Below are 19,819 nucleotides of genomic sequence, written 5' to 3'. Positions count from 1 at the left end.
ATATTCTGGGGTAGGGGAAACCCCCTTCCAGCCAGCTATTCAAAACCACCATCTAAATATGCTAAATGAAATGAAATTTACATGTAAAATACATATAATTACATAAAATGCACCAGGGCATGTGTGACTTGCTGCACACCCCCTGCAACTGGCAGTGAATCCTCTCCTGGTTTATAGAGTGGGACTCCACTACCAAATGCTGGGGGTTCACACACAGCTTGGTATGGCAGAGGTGGCTACTTTCTACATTGTCACGTGGAAACTGACTCCGAGTCAGTTTCCACTCTGCCATAAGGGCAACTCTGTGGGCCTTTTCCACCTTTCTTCCCTCCTCTGGCCAGTAGACAGTTTGTAGCCCATAGCCAGAGGGGGAAATCCTACCCCTCCAAATGATGCAGGTGCCCCCTTGGGGGCCCCGTACACTTTTACGATTTACTTTTTCTTTCAAATTATCAAAAAATGCATCCATTTTATTGTAAAACTGACAAATGGCGCTAAAAATCCACTACTTTCTTACACTTACCTCATAAACTGGTTCTCGCTACCTCAGTATAGGACAAACACCACCAAATGTTTTCCCATAGACTTCCATACAAATTCCAATCACTGTCAATTATTTATTAAGCCAATTTTCAAAAAATCAGTCACCATTCAGCAAAGTTCATCATCTCCCCTTCAAAATTCCACCAAAAAATATATGGCTTGCCGTTGCGTTTTTCCTTCAAATTTTGGCCTGTTTACAACTAGTGTAGATCCGCACTGAATGAAATTGTCCATCCAAATATCACCTGTCCACTCAGATCTTCCCTTATAACTTCTGTATCTTTCTACATATTCTGTTATGTCACCTGTCATTTTTATCACTTATATTTCACTATTGAATTCCATCACAAAGATTTTCTGTTAATGACCAATCAGATCTCCTGTCAACTTTTCTTCTCCGCACAACTTTGGCTGTCCACAATGGCGGCGCCCTGTAACTAGCCAATTCTGGTGTTTTTCCAACTAGGGCAAGTAAATGTATAAAGGATTTTTGACCAAGTGACGTCATAGACGCCGTGGCTGAGTGGTAGAGAGCCCGTCCTTCAAGCAGGAGATCCGGTTTCAATTCCTACCCGTGTCAATATTTTTTTTTAAATCATACTGTTAACTACATTTTTCTTGGCATTATTGAAAAATTAATTTCTTTCAAGACACTGAAGATGAAATTATACCTGAATACAAATAAAAATCAATAGGCCTATGCAATCACAGAACACCAAGAAAATATGCAAGGATTACAGATTACATTTTTTAAAATTCATTGAAAAAGAAACAACCAAAATACTTTATTTTCGGACTTGATTTTATTTCAAAGTATGAACCAGCAAAAGATAATGGAAAGAAAAGTTTTTCCAATGCATCTAATGTACAGAAGAAAAATCAGAAAAAATGTGAATCCATTAGCTGTTCGTCATTTCCTGCAGAGTAAGAACTTTCTTGTTGAAACCACCACATGATATATTGTGTAGCAAGTGTAGACATGTGTGTCAGTAAATTCACATCCAACAAAATTGTCACCACCAATCTCGACCACTTCCTGAGACAAAGTCTCTACAGACAATTTCAATACCTCTCGACAGAACCAGGCCTGTGGTAATGGTAATTAAATGACAGCCAGTTTCAATGTAATGCGGGTGTAATGGACCATTTTTGCATTACAAGTAATGTTAATGTAATGCATACTGTACTGCACATTATTTTTCATTACATTTACACTACTTCAAATATTTGATGATATTTTGAAGATTTAGAATAATTCATTTTATTAGTGAGATTGACTGAAGCATTTGAAACATTGATGACAATCAAATGCAATGAATAACTTAATAGATATGTTTCCTAACATTGCTGAATATTTTGTGTACTTATGTTAATGTATAATTAAAAATCATAATACAGAAATAATTTTTCTGCCATTTCTTTAATATCTGACAGTATGTTATGTAAATGTGTAATGTAAATTCTCTCTCAAGTAATGTAATACATTATATTTCAAAATAGGAGTAATGGTAATGTGAAATTAAGGGTAAACTTCAGAGTCGACATGTTTCTTCCAAGCAATATAGTCTTGTTTGGATCCAGTTTTTCCAGTTCTGATATAACTGCCTAATTCTGTACAATGTAGGTGTCAATCTGGTCCCCCTATTGTGGGAATCTGTTTCCACATAACTGCTGTATAATCTGGTACCTTGCTATTGGCAGGCACAACAAGGAAGCTATGTATGAATCTGATGGCAGTGATGATAGCATTATATGGATTCTTGTCAATCTGATTCATGTCACCCTTGCCATCAATTTTTGCTGTACATATTATATCATCCTGAAATTCAAATTACTCCAGTATTATATCATTATCAAAACTATATCATAAATGAAAGGTGAAGATAACAAACAGTGATCAATCTCATAACTCCTACAAGCAATACAAAATAGATAGTTGGGCAAACACGAACCCCTGTATTATGATATTCATATAAAAGTTGTACTTTCATGCCCTCGTGTATTTTCATTGATATAAAATTCAGAAAAATTACATTTATGTATTCGGTGGGAGATTGACATGTCTTCAACTAAACAATAGAGGACAGTTTAGCTACATATACATTTCTGCATAAATAATTATATACACAAACATTTCATTTGAATTTGATCCCCCATCTAATAATTTTTGTTGTAGCTAATGTTGATATATTATCTTACTTCACAATTATCAGCAAATTCACAAAATATTTTTATGTTTCATACTCTTTCTTGTGGGAGATGTATGGACAAATTTAATATTCAATAATATAAAGGAGATAAAAAATATATGCTTAAATCATGGTAGTACCCATGAAATTCAACATTCTCTGAGTGATTCTATATCTAATCCCAATGCAGGCATGTAAGTTGTAATTGTTGAAATTAAGTTTGACATGTTTTACAATTTATCTTGAAATATGGCACATTTAAATTATAAAACCAAACTGTTCTTATGATTTTCCTGGCTTAATGGTGCTTTTAAGTATTTAAAAATTATTGAATGTAAAAATCGTTCTGACTTTTCTAATCCATGTTTCCGCGTACGGCCAAAAAAAAAATATATATGTTAATTGGTTTCCACTTTCCCAACCTACCCTAATTAAAAATTTCTGTTGACCCTAACACATTTTTTTCTATTCTCACAGATTTTGCAAATGTCATCACTACAACAAAAATATATTTATTGACTTATGAAGTTATTTATTATGCACTAATACCAGACAGATTCCAAAACACAGAAACAGTTTTTGTTTACAGTAAATTGAAGAAATGTATCGATTCATCATATAACTTTTATTTGATTACTAAATAATCACTAAATTAAGTTTAAACATAGTAGAATACTAGAATACCAAATCATTCGAAAATTATTCAACCTATAACCCCCCGCAGGCCTACATGTTACCCCAGAGACATATACCGTTATGGAAATATACATCTATATACAATTATATGTCTCTTTAACCTATACAAATACTTTTTAGACCATACAATGATACATGGAAAGTTCAAAGTGTAAAGTGAGTCAAACATCATGTAAGAAAATTCAAATAGACCCGAGAAGGTCATACACTTGGAATTGAAAATGGCATGATCCTGAAACAGCTGATTTTTCTGATCAGCTGATATACATACAATTTTAAATCTTAACAATATATAATTATAATAGATAAACAATAAATATATGTTGACAACAGTTAACAGATTTGTTGTGGGATTTCCAACAGCCCAATGCGTGAATATTATGAGTTTATGTCAACACACCACATGCGCACCATACTATTCGTTCCATGCGACTTGTTTATCATTTTTAAGAGCAATTGGTACACCTATTTGGTTATACAGTTTAACGAGTAGAGGTGAAGTATATTCATATTTCTGAAACTTACGTTGAAATGCGATGAGTACATCCTCTGCAACTTCCACGAACAGCGCAAACAGGCTAACGGCGCGGTGTGTGAAAATGGCCGAATGAAGGAGATTGAAAAATATGGTGTGCCATTCGGGCTATAAGTAAAATAACCTTATTGCGTATTGGGAGAGAAAATTTCTTTTTCAAGATCTTATTATATATTAAACCACTCATTGCATAATTATGTTTTACAATACGTTACCACTTCTAATAATATATAGCGACGTTGTATGACGCAATCTTAAAAAGTAGAGCAAATTATAGGATTTATACTAGTAATGTAAACCTAAAAATAGTGTTCTTTCACGAACTCTACGTATAAAAACCAGTACATTATAGGAAAAGAACATGTTAGAGGATATTTCTAACAAAAAATTATTCACTTTGGACGTTAGGCCGAATTTTGATAAACATGGTCTTAGTCCTTTATTAGAATGTTTGTTACTATTTCAAGACTTATTTTCCCTTTTCCTTTTCTTAAAAAAATATGATTATTTTGTTTATTTATTTTTTATCTTTGATCCCGAACTTTATTTTTGACTTTGATTCCGAACTTTATTAAAACTTTAACTTCCATGCATAACTACTAAACGTGTACGTCACTAATTGAAAATAATTTCTGTGATCTTATAATGGTAGATAATTATCTTTTCAATGCATGGTATTTCATAGCAACATGGCTGAGTGTTTGAGTCACATACAACATTACAACATTTGTTTTAATGAGTGGGGATGTCTTTTTTTTTTATCTTTTATTTAATTCAATATCAACAAATATATAAATCATTCATCAACATTATTTCAATGTTCTACATATTCAAATATATGTTATATATCAATGAATTTGTAGTGCAATATATAATACAATTTTATGCAATAGAGAGGGGATGTCGTTGCGAAATAACTAGAGAGAAAGGTATCTCATTGCCACAATGGAATGGAATCTACGCCTGTAAGTGACACTACTGAACGAAATGATTGTCAAACTGTTCGAAATATCTAGTTCGGCATTGTACCCATAGTCTAACCAAGGAATGTGGTGTCTGAACTGACGTCCGAGAATGTATCGTTATTTTTACTACGGATAACTCCGTTTACCTGATCTTGATATAGAGCTCACGGCGGGTTGACCGGTCAATAGGGGATGCTTACTCATCTTAGGCTAGGCATCTGATCCTACTTTTGGTATATCAAGGGGCATGTATTTCCCCAACTCTCTATTTTGTATTTCTTATCCAGAGGTGAAAATAGGAGTTATGAGATTGATCACTGCTCGTTTCATGCTATGAACTTTTGTTTGAATGTGTCTGATATTGTTTCCATTTCATAGCATATCAGTCTCCATTTTTATCAATAGTGTGCGCAAAGATGATATTCATATATTGTCACCTTGAAATTGCGCCCAATCTGAATGCATGACACGTTTAAAATGGATTCATTTGCAGTAACATGTATTTACTCATAAACAATGCGAAAATTCAGTAGCATCTCCTATGACTAGCATTTGACAATTTTATATATATATTCTAGACATATTTTTGCGCTTCAAGCTGGTAGCAACTTATGACTTATATGTCAATGATACGGAATTCATAGGAATGTGGTCAACTCCGGTAATTCGATATAATGTTGTTTTAATTTGGGTATGCATTAGACTCCAACAGTTTTTATTTAAAGGACTTGTATTTCTTGTGCGACTGTCAATAAATATTCAGCTGGGAACCCACATATACGTGAACTTTTTTTAATAAGTAAGACAACGTTATGGTTTTTTTAAAATAAAAACTGCCTTGATATCCAGCTTACGTAGGGTGAAATTGTCATGTGGGGAATGTATGGTAGCTCGTTCGTAGTCAACACACGGGTTAGTATTGTTTCGGTGTTTAACTGCAATGATTATAATTATACTCATGAATTTGACGTGTAATTTCACACAAAAATTGTAGTACATTTTACCATGGCAGCCCTTAACCTTCTTGTGCAGTTTTCAATGAAAGATGAAGATAAAGAACAATGATCAATCACATAACTCCCACAAGCAATACAAAATAGATAGTTGGGCAAACACGGACACCTGGACACACCAGAGGTGGGATCAGGTGCCTAGTAGGAGTAAGCATCCCCTGTCGACCGGTCATACCAACCATGAGCCCTATCTCTTGATAAAGAAAACAGAATAATCCGTAGTCAAAATCAGTATGCTACGAACGCCCTAACAATCGGTATGAAACACATCAGACAACATTTGACACAATGATGCATTGTATGTAGTATTGGCAAATTAATAGTATCGGCCGTAGAATTTGCGAAATACTGACTTTAAACGAGACTGTTGAAACCCATGTAACATAAACTTGTATGTCTGTAGCCTGTCTCGATTTAAAAACTGATCATACACAGAACAAGCTCTTGCATATCGAAGTTGAGAGATATAAACACCATATACAGGTGATAATGGGTTACTGGTAAATAAGTATGGGTAGTTGACAATATGTCAGAAAAGTAATAGGTACTCTGATGGTCAATTACTACACAAAAGGATATTCAAAAAAGAAAATATATGTGAATAATGTATATTCTTAGCTTTTGTTCTTGAAAATATCAAATTTTGAGAAAAGGCCTATTGGTTATCCGTGGGTCTAGCTCTTTGTTTGAAGTAAAATATAAAGATAATTAAACTCGCGTCAGTAAGATGCCGCCCATTATATATTTCCCACTGTAGGCTCTAGTGTAATTTTGATTGTTATAAAATTTACGATATGAAACAGAAGAACCTTGTCTCGTTGTCAACAGAGCTTACCAATTCTTTTGGAATACAATCATGTCGACAAACCAGGATTCTGTAAAAGCAAGCTCAGCTGGAAATTATTAAAAATTGATGGAGAAATCACAGATTAATCAAGTGCTGAGAGAGTATGCCAAATATCAACTAGCAAATTACTCATCATGTCTGGCGTAACAAAGATAATTTGCAACACTATATATTATTACGAAAAAATGTCCAAATTGGCCTCCATACATCCTTAGCGATATATTAAGATTTTGAGCAACTAGCCGCCATGTCTGCTATTTCTAAATTGGATGGAAAAGTTGCATTAATTACAGGTTTGTCGTAGCAAAATGTTACAATTATATGATTTTATGATATTTGGTCTCTACAGCCCAGTAGTTAAGTACATCGTTACTAGCTTGAAAATACGGATGCATATTTAATTGCTGTTATAAAATTTAGAAATTCATTTCAAAATTAAGGATTATCTCCCTCACGCATAGCTCTTATCCTTAGACGAATTTGACTCCACTTGTTTGGCACTCTGTTTTTCCCTAAAATAGCTCTAAAACTTCATTGTTATTTCGGATTTCAAACATTTCGGTTGATTATCACTGAAGAGACATTATTTGTCGAAATGCGCATCTGCTGCATCAAAATTGGTACCGTACAAGTTTTACATTATGACCCCTGGAGCGAGACCTCTCCTGGTGGACTGTTAGTCCCCGAGGGTCTCTACAGCCCAGTAGCTGAGTACTTAGTTACTAGCTTGAAAATACGGATGTATATTTAATTGTTGTGATAAAATTTAGAAATTCATTTCAAAATTAAAGATTATCTCCCTCATGCATAGCTCTTATCCTTAGACGAATTTGGCTCCACTTTTTTGGCACTCTGTTTTTGCATAAAATAGCTCTAGCAAGTTTATTGTTATTTTGGAATTCAAACATTTCGGTTGAGCATCACTGAAGAGACATTATTTGTCGAAATGCGCATCTGGTGCATCAAAATTGGTACCGTATAAGTTTTACATTCACATTATTTCCTTGTGGACCAGTCAAATTTCCTACAATGTATATATTATCATTGCATCCGTATTGAAATGCAGTACCTAGAGTCCTGATTCAGTTGCCTACGAAAAAGGGTACTTAAAAATATATTGTTTGTATTATGGTAATTGTTTTCTAGAATCATGACCCTCACGGACAAAATTTAGTGGTCGGGTTGCAAAAACATATAAAACAGCATTATTTCATAACCTATTAACAATCACACACAATCGGAAATACCTGAGCCAAATTGATCACTGATCACATTACTCTACATATTAAAAGTGCACAACAATGCTCCTTGATGGATGGCTTGACAACTCTTGACACTTCTGATATAGGTCTGCACAGGGTTTCCTGATTACTCTGCGAGGACAAAACTCATTCAATATTCTTTAGAATGTCCGCAAATTGACTGCCTTGGGATTCAATTCTTCTCCAGCGCTAGCATAGATTTTGAAGATACCTACCTTTATGTTGTATGAGGGTAAAAGAAGAACTTTTGAGTCTGTGGTTTAGTAAACGTTTTTGCAGAGGAAACCATTGTCTATAGTAAAGCAACCCAGAAATTTGTTCACTGTTTGCGTATGTCAAAATATGGGATGTGGGGTTTAGCAAATCATCAATGAACATGTGGAATTAAACCTTACACATCTAAGGATTTCACTATTGCCAAGATCTTCTCAATAAGACGTAAAATACATTATCCATACATACTCATCTTTCCTTGAAATAAAATTCTTTAAATGACTTTCTTTGCCTTTAACCTTGTATTTCTCTATATATGTGAAAGCTGAAGATAACGAACAGTGATCAATCTCATAACTCCTATGAAGAGCGTAAGCGCCTGATCCACGATAAGCAAATGAGATTCATTCACGATATCATATTCTTCAAATTCTTCAATAGTCGGTTAAAGAGTTTATAGTCGGTTAAAGAGCTTATTACCCCATGTTACTTGTTTATTGTAAATAGGTCTGATTTTAAGTACGAATTGCTTACCTACTTACCTCAATGAACAATTCTTTGCATAAAATCCGATATTCTATTAATGTAGAAAACATCATGCTACTTTTCTTAGGGTCATTTTAATAAAACTATTGTAGATCGGCTAGTACACGTTTGCTTGTACGTTTGTATACAATTCTACCTTAGCTGAGGAACTTTCTTTGCGATGTTTCTCCGCTTTGTATACTTTCTTAAAACATGGAGTATAACGGCTACACTCCATCACTGTGTTGTGTGTAATTTCCAGGTGCCAGTTCCGGTATTGGGGCAGGAACAGCCATTTTGTTTTGTAGGCTTGGTGCGAAGGTATCCATCACAGGCAGAAATGTTGACAATTTAGCTGAAACGGCTGCCCAGTGTGAAAAAGAAAATGGAAAAAGGGTTAGATATTACTGTAAATTTATTGTCGTTGCCATACACTTGAAAGCAGTTTGGGAAATGAAGTGTTGCCACATCGCTCTCTTTGTTCTTTTAGCCGTTGACTCTTAGCGGTGATTTGACAAAGGAAGATTTTGTTAAGCGACTTGTTGACGAAACAGTAAAACATTATGGAAAATTGGACATTCTGGTATGTACGAGTGTAACATATTTGGTTGAACACACTACATGTACACTAAATTTATGCTGTAGCATGCTTATGATCAGCATGGATAATAATTGAATAACATGTATACATACTTTGAGAATAAGCCAAAATGAACTTTTTATAAAGCTTGAAAATGCATTCTATTTCATTCCATGAATATCTTTATTTTCAAGTTCTTCTTCAAAACAATAGGTCAATAATGCAGGGATATTGAAATCTGGAAACATTGAAACAACATCACTGGAGCAATATGATGAATGCATGAATACTAACGTCAGGTAATATATAAATGTGAATACACAATTTGTACAAAACATCATATATGTCTGTACTTTCGGATTACAGAACTAGCCATATACACACAACAGCAGATCGAGGAATATGTAACAAATACTAATGTTATAGTTTATAACTGATCGTTATTTACTGAATGGTTGGGAAATAGCATCTCTGTTCTACTTTGATCACCAGAAATAACGTGTTTGTGAGACTGTTAGTTCGATAATTTGTTAAGTTTGATTTATCTCCCTTTTTATGGATAAGCGTGATTAAAGCAATGGCATGCGTTGATGATTAAAAGTTTGTGTTAAACTATTGTAAAAGTATGGTTTTAGTTATCACCAGAAAGTTTGATAGAACTCGCCTGGTAAACCATCCAAGCCTGGCGATTTATGATGTTGTAACATTTTGACAGCTTCATCACATTCCTTCATTGACGGAACCTCATCTAATTCTAATTTTTGTTTTTCGTTAACTATATTTAATATAGTGGTACTATCTAAGTAGGATTTAATGTTATCATCGTCAATATTCGATGATTTGTATAATTTTGTGTAGAAATCACACATTTTACCTAAATAAGCATTACAGTTGGTGGTAATATTATCTTCATATTTGATACGTTTGATAATATTATTTTCTTGGTGAGAAGATTTAAGTTTGATGAAAAAAAGGAGTTCGTTTCTCTTTCATCTATGCATTTCGCGCGGGATTTAATCTGTGCACCTTTGCCTTTTTATTTATCGATTCTTTTAATTCTGACGCTAATTTCCGCTTTTTATTCATATCAATTGATGTCACGTTTGATTCACTTTTACCTTACGTCAAAAGACAATTAGGTCCGCATCATATTAGTACAAAATTTTACTCTGTTCCATTGAGAGTTTTACATACAATATTTGAAGAAGTCACAGCTAGTCTACACCTGAATATAGACTGAATTCTATGATTATGGATGTTTCCAATCACAGGCTCTTTAAATAACGACGGATCATGAATGATATTCCTTCACAATCACGCCGCAATTTTTTTTATGCTCAAATTTACAAAGGAATAGATGCCGTCAACAAAAGCAACATTCTTTGTCATAAAAGGGTTCAGTCGTGTATTCCAACTTATTTCAAGTTCAAGTCTCTACCTATTATTTCCTACCAATATACTTCTGCTTTTACATCCAAACTGTCTATTTATAAACACATTTTGCAGTGCCTAGATATAGTTTATCTTATACTTAATCTACGTGTTCTTGTTCTTAATCTTCTTTCAACTATAGTCCAGCTGGACATGTCATTACTGGTGATGTTGACATAGTTGAAAATCAGTACTTCAAATCACTTATTCTAAAAGGTCCTAAATACAGAGAACATCGGTCTTTCAATTGGCGACATAATTTCATCTCTATTATGAATTCTGTCGAAGATTATGTCAAACGATGGGCTAAATATGAAGAAGAAAAACTTCATACATTGTCAGAATGGATTAAAAGTATGTGAGGAATTTTTAAATCCCCCATTAGACATATCAAAACAAAAGTACATACCATTTATCATTCTGTGTTTAGTAAACCAGAAGTGATAAAAGAATTAGATAGGTTACATGAGGAATATGTGTTGATTCCAGCTGACAAAGCTTGTAATAACATTGTCTTAGTTTGTAAGGCTCATTATTACAACTCCATTTTAAACGAACTTGACATTAATTCCACTTTTGGTAATCGTACTTATACTCCAACTGCTTCATAAGATGGGATCATCTTTTAAATCTATACAGGCTATCGACAAAACAAGTTGATGTTACTGCGATTTCAACAGTCTCGTTTAAAGTCACCATTTCGCAAATTGTATGGTACAGACTACAGTCCCTGAAGCGTGCTACTACACCTCCAAAGCGTTTCGTTTCGTTCCGTGCAGACCATTCACCGTTTCGTGCAGACAGTTCAGCGTTTCGTGCAGACCGTTCACCGTTCCGTGCAAACCGTTCAACGTTCCGTGCAGACCGTTTACCGTTTCGTGCAGACCGTTCATCGTTCCGTGCAAATCGTTTCGTGCAAGAATTGTTCCGTGTATGATCAAACCACGCCCATAGAAACGTGCAGATGGTTCAAATCACGCCCTTAGAAACGTACAGACCGTGCAAGTCATTTCGGCATGGGATATAGGACAGTTAAACATTGTTGGGAATTTGACCAATTATTTCAAAATGTCTCCAAGACGGGCTTTCAACAGTGAAAATCTGCAAATAATCGAAAGAAAACAGTTTATTATAAAACTACCAGGTAGAGCAAAATTCGATACTATTTTATCACACTTGATAGTTTCTAACAAGTGCAGAGATATGTAAATATCTGCCCTCATTTTTTTATTTTTTTTTTATTTTTTTTTTTTTATTTGCATGTAGGAATAATTTATTTGTCTTCTTACATTTATATGATCAAGTTTCTCTTATTAAATAAAAAGTATTTTCATGAAAATCGTTTATCGGAACTGTCTGCATAATGCAAAGACCGACCTGTGTATAACTTGTATATTCTACGCAAAATCCAAGGTCCTTTTTTTACCACAATACTAGAAGTCAGTTAATCCGGGTATTTGAAATTAACATTCTTACAGAAGGTGTGAAAATCGGCGGGAGCAATTGAAGTATGACAAAAGAGGTGTTTTGTCTCTCAAAAATGAATGCAGTTTAAATTGAGGCAAATGCAACAATCGAATTAAAATTGGATGTTAGATCCGCTCGTATATCTGTTGACCATTGCTGTAGTTTGTAATTATTTGTTTTATATATTCATTTATATGATTTATTTCTCAATCTATTTCAATCATATTTTGATTGTTTCTTTTTGTTTTGTATCTTCCCTTCTTATCCAAGGTGACAGGTTCTTAACAACTGGCTAATTCTATGTCTAGATGCACCCCCTCCCGCCCGAGAATATGTTCCAGTCTTACGAGAATTCTTTAATCATTTTATCTGTTGTCACACACATATGTAAAAATGTATAGGTTTATTCAAGATATGTTTTTGAGAAGAGGCCTGGAATATACAAATTGCACACGTGTTTTAACGGCACTCAGATTGAATGTACAAAAATAGCGATACAGACGCGACTTTTTCAATGAATTTAACAGAGCAATGAATAAATAAAGTTGAATAATAAATATCCCATGACGATACAATTTATGCATCTTTTCCCTTTATTTCCGAAGTTAAAAAATATTCATTTCGTTTTATTCCAACGTCTTCGTAAGTCATTATACTATTCCTTGTTTAAACTAACCCCAGGATGAAACAAATAATGCCGGAAAAAAATCAAAGCGTGCAGGTCATGCTTAGCGTTTCGTGCAGACCGTTCACAACCCTCTCCCCGCCCAAAAATATTTCAATCTTTCCTGACGAGAAATTTCTTGAAATCGCTTCATCTGTTTTCATACACGTACACATGTGTATAAAATGTATAGGTTTATTCAACATCTGTTTTTGGGAAGAGGACTGGAATATACAAATTGCAAAGGTAATTTAACGACACTCAAAATGAATGTACAAAAATAGCGAAACAGAGGCAACCATTTCATATTCAGTTTTTATGAATTTAATAGAGCAATGAATCAATAAAATTTGATTAATCAATATTCCGTGACGATATGATTTTTGCATATTTTTCTTTTATTTCCGAAATAAAAAAAAATTCCTTTCTTTTCATTCCAACGTGTCCATTGATATAATAAGCAAAAACGAAATTTACCGCGTCGTATATGAGCAATCATTTGAAAATGAATCATTATCATTTCTTTCTCAACCTTTTTTTAATATCTAGAATATTGTAATAATATTGAAACTATTTGAACCAAATAATATCGAAAAAATCAAAGCGTGCAGGCCACGCCTACTGTATCGTGCAGACCGTTCACAAAGCGTGCAAGCCACGCCTACAAAGTGGTCAGCGTTTCGTGCAAAGCGTTCACCGTCCCGTGCAGACCGTTCAGCGTTTCGTGCAAACCGTTCATCGTTCCGTGCAGATCGTTTAGCGTTTCGTGCAAACCGTTCACCGTTCCGTGCAAGAATCGTTTCGTACCGTTCCGTGCAAGTGGTGTAGTAGTACGCTTCAGGGTCTGTAGTTATAATGATCTAGTTTGTAAATACTTTTTATCTGTGGGTAATTGACGTGTTTCATACCGATTGTTAGGTCGTTCTTGGCACACTGATTTAAACTACATATTACTCCGTTTACCTGATCAAGACATAGGTTTCATGGTGGGTGTGACCGGTCGATGCTTACTCCTCTTAATTACCCTATTCCTCCCCAGGTATATCCAAGGGTTCGTGTTTGCCCAACTCTCTATTTTGTATTCCTTAAAGGAGTTGTGGGGTTGGTTGTTGTTCGTTATCTTAACCTTTCATCAACTAATCAAACAAAGGATAAGCTGCCTAAAAGACATCAGACATCCTCGCATAGATCATGTCTTAACGAAAATGATCTGTTTTCAGAGCTATTTATCATCTGACTATGCTTGCAGTTCCACATCTCGTCAATGCAAAGGGAAACATTGTTAATGTATCAAGTATCGCAGGTATCAGATCAGTGAGTATTCTAAATTTCTCACTTACAATTAATGAATGCATCCCTGATGGGAAATTCTGAAGATTCATAGAGTTACTTTTCTTATTTCGAAAATCTGATTTAAACCTTATCAAAAGTTAATGATATTCATGTAAGAGTGACACTATATATTTTTTTTTTAGTTTCCTGGATTTTTACCATACTGTGTGTCCAAGAGTGCCCTAGATCACTTTACTAGGTGTACTGCAATAGGTAGGTGTTCCGTTTTTTGTCAGAATTCTCCATTGTGATCAGTTTCTGTCAGAATATATATACAGAGCAGTGACACTAAATGTATCATTTGCATTAAATTGAATATAGATGAACAGTAAATACATTTTTTCCTACCATATGTGCAGAAAGTAGTTACTTTGTGATTTCATATCTTTTTATCAAGTAAATGGTCTATTAAGCCCCTATCTTTGCTCTTCACAGATATGTTAACTCCTTTGAAGGAACAGCTAACCCTAACCCTAGGGAAGTGACGTATATCAAATGTGGATTTTAAAAGTAGTTTATATAAATTGAAGTTACAAATCTTTTTTCCACATAAGCAGAATCAGAACATAGGGCTTTTTGTGGCCTTTAACTCGACATTTACAATGCAGCTATATTGACGATTATTTATCTATAAACAATACACAATTTCATTCATATGTCGATTTGATATATCCCAGTAAACTCAAAATCAAAGACATCACGTAGTCTTCCACATTTGTTTCATCTTTATGACAAACGTGACAACTTCAGCTTCCCCCTCTCCCTTCCCATATCGATGTACATGTTGTATTATACCATTATCACTTGCGTGAAAGGTGAATATAACAAACAGTGATCAATCTCAAAATTCCTACATATATCTATAAGCAATACACAATAGACAGTTGGGCAAACACGGACCACTGGATATACCAGATATGTGGTCATGTGTCTAGGAGGAGTAAGCATCCCCTGTCGACCGGTCACACTCGCCGTGAGCTCTGTGGTGCTTATGATCAGTTTTTAAGACGAGGCAGACTATGGTCTACGGATAAATATGTTGATGTTACATGGGTTTCAACAATCTCGTTTTAGCAGTTCTTTGTCTACTAAATTTGACTGCGAATTGCCCCATTTACCTTTTCCAGATATATGGTTCAAGGTGGGTGTGACCGGTCAACAGGAGGTGCTTACTCCTCTATGCACCCGATCCCACCTCTGATCTTTAAATTTCGTATCTTTCATTGAAGTTTGAGCTTAATCGCTGTTCAATATCATCACCTTTTCACTTTTCAGCACTGTACACCACCATTCTTTACAATAAAGTAAAAACTGGGCTGTTTGACATCATAGGCAGCTGCTTTCTCAATAAAAATGAAACAGAAATATTCTTATCGTTAAAGGCGAAGATAACGAACAGTGATCAATTTCATAACTCTCACAAGGAATACCCAAAAAAAGAATTCAGCGAACGCTGACCCCTGGACATACTAGAGGTGGGATCAGGTGCCTAGGAAGAGTAAGCATTCCTGTCGACCGGTCACACCCGTCGTGATCCCTATGTCTTAATCGGGTAAACGGAGTAATCCGTAGTCAAAATTAGTGTGTCAAGAACGAACTAACAATCGTTAGGAAACACGTCAAACAGCATTTGACTCGATGATAGGTTGAAATGGCACACTAGATCGTTATAACGACCATAGATGTTGCGAAATGGTGACTTTAAACGAGACTGCTGAAACCCCTGTAACATCAAATGTTATCAATCATCGAAAAATTACTTTGTTAAACACCACTCTATCGAAATTCTGCTGGGCAAGAATTGTGCTCCATTATTACCTGATACGTTTTTATATCCTTATGAGGCAATATTTGCTCAAAAGATTATACATGAGAAGAATAAATCTCTTGCTGAGGCCTTTAACTCGACATTTAGAAATATTGAAGACGTTTTATCTATTAACAATACTCATTTTTAAGTCTCTTAAACGAAGTTTGGAGACTTATTGTTTTTGCTCGGTTCTTCTCTTTCTTTCGCTTCTTTCTCGCGCCTAAAACTGTCCGACACCGTTCTCCGTAACCAGTTGATGAAAGTAATAGATATTCAAAGATATGGTAGGACAGTGTATCTAGATCTGCAGAAATGTTTTTGTGTTCAGATTGAGGGTGTTTAGGTACAGACTGGGGGATCTCTCTGGAGGGGAAAACTAATTCCAAAATTTAACAGATACAACTTGACATATATGATAGATAGAGTATTGGGGTTTTCGGAAATGAATTGAGAGTGACAGGGCCTACAAATTAGTATCAAAGTCAAGTGACTCCAGTGACCTTAACCTATGACCATAAAAACTTGTATAGCTCTAGAACCAGGACGGATAGAGACATTGCATCATAAAAAATGATAAGAGGATGTTGGGACCTACAAACTAGGATCAAAGTCATATTACACCAAATTTCAAAATCAAAGTCTTCCTGATTTAGATTCTTTAAATGAAGTTGAAATTTGCATGGATTTTGTCATGGGAGGAAAATAGTAGTACTCAGAAAAAACGACTTTTATACAGCTAGTACTTCGTTTTGGAGACTTTATAATGGTAGATAATAATCATATTTTGTCATTCATATGTTGTTTTGATACCGGAGTATATCCCAGTGAACTCGAAATAAAAGAAACCACAGAGTTTATTTTTGTATCTTCTTCATACTTAAATATTTTATTGAACATAAATGTCAATGGCAAACTGACAACGCCCATATCTATGTAGCAATGCTAACTTATCACTTGCATGATGTGTCTATGTTTTTCAACTGATTCAATACACCAGAGTATGTCCTACTTGTGATTAATCATCGAGGCAGGCTATCAACAGATAAGTTTAATGTACAGGGGTTTGTCATCAAGGCAGGCTATCAACAAATAAGTTTAATGTACAGGGGTTTGTCATCAAGGCAGGCTATCAACAAATAAGTTTAATGTACAGGGGTTTGTCATCAAGGCAGGCTATCAACAAATAAGTTTAATGTACAGGGGTTTTGAAGTCAGTTTCTCACGAATTCCATGGTCGTTATAATGCTTTTATTCATTTCATACGCATGACCAGGCCTCTATTTTCACACTGATTTGACTACGGACTACCCCGTTTACTTGATCAAGATAAAGGGCTCATGGCGGGTGTAAACGGTCCACTAGGGATGATTAGTCATCCCATGCACCTGATCACAACTCTGGGATGCCCACGGGTCCGTGTTTGTCCTATTTTTAATGTTGCTATTCGTTATGAAATAATGAGAATGACCACTGTTCTTTATACCCACTTTTTCACAGTACATCGTATTTACTATTAGTTTTGCAACAGAAATGTATGATGTCATGAAGCATTGTAAAATGTATCATGCTATTTCAGAGTTGGCCCCTAAACAGGTCCGGGTAAACAGTGTAAAGTAAGTGTATTTTTAGCAAAGTACAAATACGTCCGATCAGCTAACATCTTTTAGCATTTTTCATTACTTGTAATGAATAATTATGATTGATAAAAGACAATTTAGTTCATCATACCATTAGTGTAATGATTTTTTGAAACGCATACGCTCATTGATATCAAGGGTATAGCACTCTACGGATAAATCCTTTACCTTGATTAGATCTTTATTTAGATGTTCATGTATTTGTAGCCCCGGTGTTATAATTACTGATTTATTCAAGACGTTGAGAAAAAATGAAGAGGCCTATCAGGAGGTAAGCACAGACGTAAGGTAGAACAATTAAGATGGTAGAGTTAAATTATTTTGAAATGTTTTTGGTAGCCTGCTATATCTGTTTATTTACTCTATGCATGTATGTACACCCTCACCGCGTAGCTTTAAAAGTTCATATCATCAGCATTAGTAGCTCTAAATAGTGGTTAGTTTAAAACTAGTGCCCAACTAGTGTTCTGAGTTTTAAATTTTCAAGTATAATTACAATTACTTCATTAATGATGTGTCAGAGGTTTAGGACGTACATTATACAATTTTATAAATTGGAAAGAACTTCAAAAACAGAATACTTTGACTATGAGCCTATAATCCACTGTTCTCTTGAGAGTCTAGAATGGGAAATACTTTTGCTCTAGTTTATTGTCTACACTAAAAATATAATTTTATCCGCGTTGTACAATATGATTGGTAATTAACAGCTGCACTTAACGTTGGATACACTCGTTTAAACACAATGGAATACAATGAAAACAATTTCAGTTTTAAGATGACAAAGTAGTGATGACATAATTTTGTCTAATTGTAGTTTCTAGAGCTCTCCAAAACAAAACATCCGCTAGGACGGTCAGGTGAGGTGGAGGAAGTGGCCAATGCGATTGCTTTCCTGGCATCAGACAGTGCTTCCTTCATCACGGGTGTACAATTACCAGTGGATGGCGGTAGAAACGTTCTTTGTCCGTGATAAGAAGATATATAATGGGGGAGATCAAAAGTTCAATGTCTGAAAAAAAAAAATTCACGTCGTTTTCACCCCCCTCCCCCTCCCCATACAAAACTAAATATGATGAATGTTGAAACTAATCGATTAACAAGTAAAAACATACGATTATAGATAACACTCTGTATATCTCTTCTACTGTTTATTCACCAATGAAAGTGTACATCAGAACTGTTAAATGTTCGTTAAAATGTAATATTATCATGTGCTTTTTAACAGTCGTTTGTGTTGGTTTTTTTTTTCTTTTTCCACTAAAGTGTAATCGTTGTCGGATGACAGAAACTTACGAGAAATTTTATTCCCCCCTCCCCTAGCTATTTGAATTTAGATTTTTATCCGACATCGATCTTTTGATCTCGCCCCTGACACGTCCTTGATATCTTGCTAAGAACATAAAACAAAACTATACACCGCCACTTCTAGATTTTAACCGGATATAATTATTATTGAGAGTCAAACTCTCTCTCTCTCTATACCAGTATATAGAAAGTTATATATCATAACTTTGTCATACTGATGCTTTGCCGAGGCTCAGTATTACTGTGTACATGTATATATTCCTGAATACATTAATCTATGCAGTAACTTGGTTTGATCTACGTTAGAAAGAAATTGAGGACTTTTGGTATTTGTAAATTCTAGAGATCATTCCAAGCTCAACATATATATATTACACCATTCATTTGGTTTTGTTGTTAATCGCGTGCATTTCAATCGCTAAAGTTATTTTTTTACATTTACCTGAGAATAAACATGATAAAGAATAAAGAGTAATTGATAAAGCGGAAATAGTTGTGTTAATGTTTATACACGGGCAATGCTGATTTAGAATGCGGACAACTGACGTTCATGGTAGTCAAAATTAGTGTGAAGTCTCACTCTTGTTTGTGTGAAGTCTCACTCTTGTTTGTGTGACGTCTCACTCTTGTTTGTGTGACGTCTCACTCTTGTTTGTGTGACGTCTCACTCTTGTTTGTGTGACGTCTCACTCTTGTCTGTGTGAAGTCTCACTCTTATCCAAACTCCCCGTCGAGGCCTCATTACGTCACCTACGAATAGACCTCTCCTATGTGACGCAGCACAATATACAGATTTGTATAT

At 34.9% G+C, this 19,819-nt stretch overlaps 1 protein-coding gene and 1 long non-coding RNA gene across 2 annotated transcripts; one reads left to right on the top strand and one right to left on the bottom strand.

The window, feature by feature from the left end:
- Positions 1–1,327: 1,327 nt before the first annotated feature.
- LOC130052504 (uncharacterized) lies at positions 1,328–4,392 on the bottom strand. The gene is made up of 2 exons (XR_008800849.1): positions 3,954–4,392; positions 1,328–2,362 (listed from the first exon to the last, which is right to left on the bottom strand). It is a non-coding gene; the product is annotated as an uncharacterized LOC130052504 (long non-coding RNA).
- Positions 4,393–6,979: 2,587 nt separating this feature from the next.
- Positions 6,980–19,501, top strand: LOC125674767 (3-oxoacyl-[acyl-carrier-protein] reductase FabG-like). Its single transcript, XM_048912045.2, has 9 exons — positions 6,980–7,081; positions 9,051–9,184; positions 9,279–9,371; positions 9,582–9,667; positions 14,151–14,244; positions 14,406–14,475; positions 17,649–17,685; positions 17,917–17,980; positions 18,527–19,501. The coding sequence occupies exons 1-9, from the start codon at positions 7,036–7,038 to the stop codon at positions 18,680–18,682; spliced, it is 780 nt and encodes a 259-aa protein (XP_048768002.2). The 5' UTR covers positions 6,980–7,035; the 3' UTR covers positions 18,683–19,501.
- Positions 19,502–19,819: the final 318 nt, after the last annotated feature.

Source organism: Ostrea edulis, chromosome 3 (assembly GCF_947568905.1).
Source record: "Ostrea edulis chromosome 3, xbOstEdul1.1, whole genome shotgun sequence".
Classification (NCBI taxonomy): Eukaryota; Metazoa; Mollusca; class Bivalvia; order Ostreida; family Ostreidae; genus Ostrea; species Ostrea edulis.
The sequence above is the reverse complement of the archived record's forward strand: the minus strand, read 5'-3'. Positions and strand labels throughout refer to the sequence as shown.

Coding starts and splice junctions, on each gene's coding strand:
- LOC125674767 (XM_048912045.2), top strand. CDS start 7,036: ATGTCTGCTATTTCTAAATTGGATGGAAAAGTTGCATTAATTACAG. Junction 9,185..9,278: donor AAAAAGAAAATGGAAAAAGG/GTTAGATATTAC, acceptor TTGTTCTTTTAG/CCGTTGACTCTTAGCGGTGA. Junction 14,476..17,648: donor TACTAGGTGTACTGCAATAG/GTAGGTGTTCCG, acceptor ATGCTATTTCAG/AGTTGGCCCCTAAACAGGTC.